Genomic DNA, 6,000 nt, shown 5'->3' with positions numbered 1-6,000 from the left:
GGATTTTCCTGCCTGATCCCAGATCTGCAACCTTTTCCATCTCCAGCCCTCTGGAGAATATTCAGGATTGGAGAAATCAAACTGGGATCCCTGCGCACAGGGAGCCCAGGCCGCTGTGGGCAGTGACTCATGGGCTACGTCTACACTGTGCGGTGTGCACGGTTCAGCGGGGGACTCAAGCAGTCCTCTGCTAGCCCGTGCTCCCCGTGGCATTACAAAGCAGCAGCACCACATGGAGCCCAGGGTCAGCTGGGGACACCACTTATTGGACAGTCGACTAGTCCTTCACATCCCTACTGGAAATGAGACCATGTGGGGCCACAGCGGGGGGAAGGGGGTGGAGGAATCAGGTCACAGCGTCTCAGGGGCAGTTTACACCAGGAGACCTGGTGGACGGTCCCAGGGATGCGGGCTAATGATGGCCACAGAGAGACCCTCCAAGGCTGACTCTGTGGATGAAGAGGTGGGATTGCTCCCACCAATGGTCCGGTAGGAATCAGAACTTCTCAGCGGTGCTTTCTGAAGGCAGAGGGGGCAGGCAGAAGGCAGAGAAACTCAGACTCATAGACTATCAGGTCAGAAGAGACCATTATGAACATCTAATCTGACCCCCGGCACAATGCAGGCCACAGAATCTCACCCACCCATTCCTGGAATAATCCTCTCACCTATATCTCAGATATTGAAGTCCTCAAATGATGGTTTGAAGACCCCAAGATGCAGAGAATCCTCCCGCAAGTGATCCGTGCCCCATGCCACAGAGGAAGGTGAAAAACCTCCAGGGCCTCAGCCAATCTACCCTGGAGGAAAATTCCTTCCTGACCCCAAATATGGCGATCAGCTGAACCCTGAGCATGTGGGCAAGACTCACCAGCCAGACATCCAGGAAAAAGTTTTCTCTAGAGAGGCAGCATCCTCCCCCTGCCCCCATACACTCCCTCTTCTCTTATCTCCTTTTCTCATCATCAAACACGATACCTTAGCCCCAGCACCCAGCTCACTCTGCTTCCTCGTTCCAGCAGCCCCTGCCCAAACGTCCTTCTGCCAATCTCCATGAAAGGGGCATCATGTCTGCGAAGGGAAGGGAGGGGCTGGAGGAATTTCTCTGCATCCCTCCTCCACCTGTAGCCCAGTTGCCGGGGCTGCAGTAGGGAGGAAGGGCTGCCTGGGGATTGCTTAGACCAGTGATTCCCAAACTTTTCAAGTGTATGGACCTCTTTTCAATCTATTAAAATTTCATGGACCTCCTCTCCCCCCCCCCCCAAACCCGGGGGAGAAAAAAAAAAGAAAAGGAAAAGGAAAAGAAAAGACACTACAGTGAGCCCTATCCTTATTTTTAAACTTTTCACGGACCCCCTGGAGTACCGTCCAATATGGGCTTTGTGCTGCTTGGGGCATTTTCCACCCTAGTGACATCTCAGAGGTTTCTTCTCGGAGCAGATTGGCTGATACTTGAGCACCAATGGAGGCTTCCTCCACTGTCAAGGGATTTCTAGGGTCTCACTTTGGTGGATTCTCTGATGTTTAGTAAGATCTCGGCTCTTAAAGAAGCATTTCTCACAGTCAAGACATTTATGGGGGGGCTCTCTCTGGCTCCCCTAGTGTGGATTCTCTGATGTCTAATAAGGTTTGGTCTCTCAGTGACACTTTCCCCACAGCGGAGGCAAGTATGAGGTTTGTCTCCTCTATGAGTTCTCTGATGCCTAACAAGGTGCGAGCTCTGAACGAAACTTTTCCCACAGTCGTGGCATTGATAGCGTCTCTCCTCCATGTGGGTCCCCCAATGTCTAGTGAGGTATGAGCTGCGGCTGAAGCTTTTCCCACAGTCCAAGCACTTATGGGGTCTCTCTCCAGTGTGGGTTGTCTGGTGTGCCACAAGGCTTGATTTCTGAATGAAACATTTCCCACAGTCCAGGCACTTGTAGGGCCTCTCTCCCGTGTGAATTCGCCGATGTTTAGTGAGGTTTGATTTGTGACTGAAGCCTTTCCCACAGTCCAGGCACACGTAGGGTCTCTCTGCTCGGTGGATTCTCTGATGCACAATAAGGCCTGAGTAGTGGGCAAAGTTTTTCCCGCAGTCCAAGCATTTGTGCGACTTCTCTCCTGTGTGCATTGTCTGATGGGAAAGGAGGTTTGTTCTCTGAATGAAACTTTTCCCACACTCCAGGCACTTATGAGGTCTGTCTCCTGTGTGGATGTGTTGATGTATAACAAGGGCTGATCTCTGTGTGAAACTTTTCCCACACTCCAAGCACGGATGGGGTCGCTCGCCTAAGTGGATTCTCTGGTGTCTAATAAGGTTTGGTCTCTCAATGAAATTTTTCCCACAATGGAGGCATGCATGAAGTTTATCTCCCGTATGAATTCTCTGATGTCTAACAAGGTGCGAGCTCCGAATGAAACTTTTCCCACACTCAAGGCATTTATAGGGTCTCTCCTCCGTATGGGTCCCCCAATGTCTAGTGAGGTATGCGCTGTGGCCGAAGCTTTTCCCACAATCCAAACACTTATGGGTTCTCTCTCCGGTGTGGGTTGTCTGGTGTGTCACAAGGGCTGACTTTTGAACAAAACTTTTCCCACAGTCCAGGCACCGATAAGGTCTTTCTCCCGTGTGGATTTGCCGATGTTTACAGAGGTTTGAGCTGTTACTGAAGCCTTTCCCGCAGTCCAGGCACACGTAGGGTCTCTCTCCTGTGTGGGTCCTCCAATATGTAGCGAGGTATGAGCTGTGGCTAAAGCTCTTCCCACACTCAGAGCATGTAAAGGGTTTCTCTGTTGTGTGGATTTTCTGGTGCATAATAAGGGTTGTATTCCGACTGACAGAATCCTCAGAGGAAAGGCCTTTAGAAGAGCTCTCTCCCGTGTGGATTCTCCCATGTTTAGCAAGGTCTGAGCTGTTACTGAAGCTTTTCCCACAGTCCAGGCATTTCTGGGGTTCCTGTCCCACACAAAGGGCCTGATGTGTGTGATCTCCGAATTAACTTTTCCCCACATTTGACACTCTGATTGGGCTGCTCTTTCTTGTGGTTTGTCTGCTGGACTGTTGATTCCTCAGGATCCTTGCCTCCTCCCCCATAGTTAATAGAGTCAGACAATTTCTTCTTGGGGTGGTTTCCAGCCAGCCTCTCTGACTTGCCCTGATTTCCACAGGCTTTTCCTTGTTCCAAGCACTGGGAAAAATTCCCTTCAAAGGCCAACTTTGGTTCCACTTTCCCAGGAACTTCCAGAGTTTGAGTCTCCTCCTTACTCTCACTCGTTCTCTTGTCACCTGCAGGGAGACAGAGTCAATCCAGGCAAGTGTCATTGTGCCTGTGCTGGGGAGAAAGAGTAAGAGTGCAAAGGAAAAATCCAACACAATAAAGTTTCAAAGACTGAGCATCTGTATTCTGCCTCCAGATCCTATAACCAGTAGGAAGGAAAACAGGGAAGGAAACTCCGGCAGCTAGCAGGATGGGTGGAAAGCGCGTGTGACATCTGCTGCCCAATAGTCCTGATCTGGGTGAAATAAGAGTTCTCACCTGGGCAGGTGCCTCTCAGAATCTTCCTTTCCTCACAGGCCTGCAGATCAGGCACCCACGGCTCTTCCCCTTGTTCCAGCTGGGAGATCAGGTCAGGTTTGGGAATGGGCGGCCCTGCTCAGGAAGGGAAGTGAGAGAAGTGCTGGGTGCAGGGAAGAATGTGAAATACTTTTTGTCACAAAGGACATTCCGTGAACTGAACCTGTGCCCAGATGGTGCAGGGGGAACATGGACTCCTAGAACCCAGGAACATGGCCACTGAGCCCCCTTGGGAGAGGCAGTGTCCGGGGAGAGAAGGGGAACTGTCACTCTGGGGGCTTTGCTGACACACAGAGCTCTGGAGCTAGTCCCAAAAAGGGGGATGAAGAGTGATGCTGTTTGTGCCTGAGAAACAACACAGACAGGGCAACACACAGCTTCAGACCCCTTGAAAGCTGCGTGGAGGGGGTGAGTTAGAATATCCAATTGGTTTTGAGAGCTGTGCTCTACAGAAGGACGTAGCTGTAAGTCATTCTCACACAGCAGCTGTGATGTATAGGACTTGTTCCTCTCTGTAAGAACATAAGACAGGCCATACTGGGTCAGACCAAAGCTCCATCTAGCCCAGTATCCTGTCTGCTGACAGTGGCCTATGCCAGATGCCCCAGAGGGAGGGAACACAACAGGGAATCCTCACGTGATCTCTCCCCTGTCACCCATTTCCAGAAAAACAGAGGCTAGAGACACCATTCCTACCCATCCTGGCTAATGGCCATTAATGGACCTAACCTCCATGAATCTATCTAGCTCTTTTTGCCCTCTATATAGCCCTTACCTGAGTGGGCTTCACCTCCGCCATTTCCCGGCAGGAGGGCGATCTGCAAGGGAAGCGACGTTAATATTCAGCCGGGCAGTGAGAGAAGGGGAACTGGGGGGCGGGGAGGGGACTGGTTCACTTCACTCCCAGATTAGCTCCTGGTTTTTCCTTTGCAGACGGATGTTCCCTCCAGGTCTAAACCCCCGAGACAACTTTAAAGCCTCCCAGGAAGAGGCACTAAAGCAAATGCCAGAGAAGAGCCGGATGAAGAGAGCCGCTCCCGGGGACCCCCCAACACTGTCCCGAAGGCAGCACGTCCCCCTAACGCGTATCTCTCTCTTCACCTCTCCTGGGTCCCAGGGACTCCTCAGGTGACCAGTGAGTTCCTGACCCACCTTCCCCAGAGTGGGACCTCACTAAAGGGCCACAGATGACAACGACAGGGAGACTGGCTGTTGTGAGAACCCCCGAGTGGTCCCCAGATTGCACTACAGGCCAGTGTCTGAGTGGGGGTGGGAAGGCACTCATTGACTTGGGGGGGAGTGGAGTTTTAAGCAGCTAGAGGAAGGGTTAGGATAAGGGCTGGGGGCAAAATCAGGGAAGGAGGGTTCTAGGAGCAGGGGTTAAGCTCAGGAGTGCAGGCAGACAGAAGTGGGTAACAATTGCTATCTGTGTTTGCAAAAATAGAAGGAGGGAGCAGAGGGACTTTTAATTCCCCACTCTCAATGGACAGTGAGGCTGTGTCTACACTGGTGCGATCTTGCACAAAAACATGCTGCCTGTCTACACAGGCTGCATTTCCTTGTGCAAGTAAACTGACGTTCTAATGTATGAAATCAGGGCTTCTTAAGACAGAACTCTGATGCTCCCGCTCAGGAATAAGCCCTTTTGCACAACTGTTCCTGCGCAAGAGGCCAGTGTAGACCGGCAACATGAATTCCTTGCGCAAGAAACCCCTATGGTTAAAATGGCCATCGGAGCTTTCTTGCGCAAGAGAGCGTCTACACTGGCACAGATGCTCTTGTACAAAAGCACATCTCTTGTGCAAAAGCACATGCCAGTGTAGACGCTCTCTTGCGCAACTACTTTAACACAAGAACTCTTGCGCTAAAGAGTTTTTGCGCAAGATCACGCCAGTGTAGACGTAGCCTGAGTGTCAGCCTGGGCTTTCCAGGGCTGGGTTCTTAAAGGCACCCCAATGCCTAATCACCCCAACCCCTCTCTAGCCGCTCTAACCAACTGAGATGTGCGGGAGACTTGAATCAGTGCAATATTTGATATATGCTCCCCAAGAGACAATAAATCCCTTGTCCATTTATGTGACTGCAATAAAGCCTCAGAGCCATTCACAAATGTGCCTCCTCTGCAGCTGAGAGCCCCAGAATCCGGCTCCCTTCCTTGTAATCCCTTTGGAATATACTTTGGCTTCTTTTAATTCCTTTCCTTTCCTTTTTTTTTTCTTTTGGAATGTCATTTTCATGACTCCTCCTTTACTTCTTTATTATCATTGTGCAGAGGCTCATCTTTGACCTATTTCATTTACAGCTTGATAACAAATAGGCATTGAAAATGCCTATGGATAGACTATGTCAGAAATGCAGACATTGGTAGGTAAGTACACTAGAGATGTTAAATGTAGGCTAATTGAATAGTTGAGGAGCCTCATGAATTCTTATCGGTTACTCA

General features: G+C 50.6%; 1 protein-coding gene across 1 annotated transcript in view; it reads right to left on the bottom strand.

The window, feature by feature from the left end:
• Nucleotides 1-1,292: 1,292 nt before the first annotated feature.
• Nucleotides 1,293-6,000, bottom strand: part of LOC102447559 (uncharacterized) — a 10,331-nt gene continuing 5,623 nt past the window's right edge. The window contains 4 exon segments of the mRNA XM_089771481.1: nucleotides 1,293-1,598; nucleotides 1,601-2,966; nucleotides 2,968-3,268; nucleotides 3,519-3,632. Coding sequence (XP_089627607.1) covers nucleotides 1,482-1,598; nucleotides 1,601-2,966; nucleotides 2,968-3,268; nucleotides 3,519-3,632 — 1,898 coding nt within the window. The 3' untranslated portion in view covers nucleotides 1,293-1,481.

The sequence above is a fragment of the Pelodiscus sinensis genome, chromosome 19 (genome assembly GCF_052426305.1).
Source record: "Pelodiscus sinensis isolate ZL-2025 chromosome 19, ASM5242630v1, whole genome shotgun sequence".
NCBI lineage: Eukaryota > Metazoa > Chordata > Testudines > Trionychidae > Pelodiscus > Pelodiscus sinensis.
This window is presented reverse-complemented; position numbering and strand designations above follow the sequence as displayed.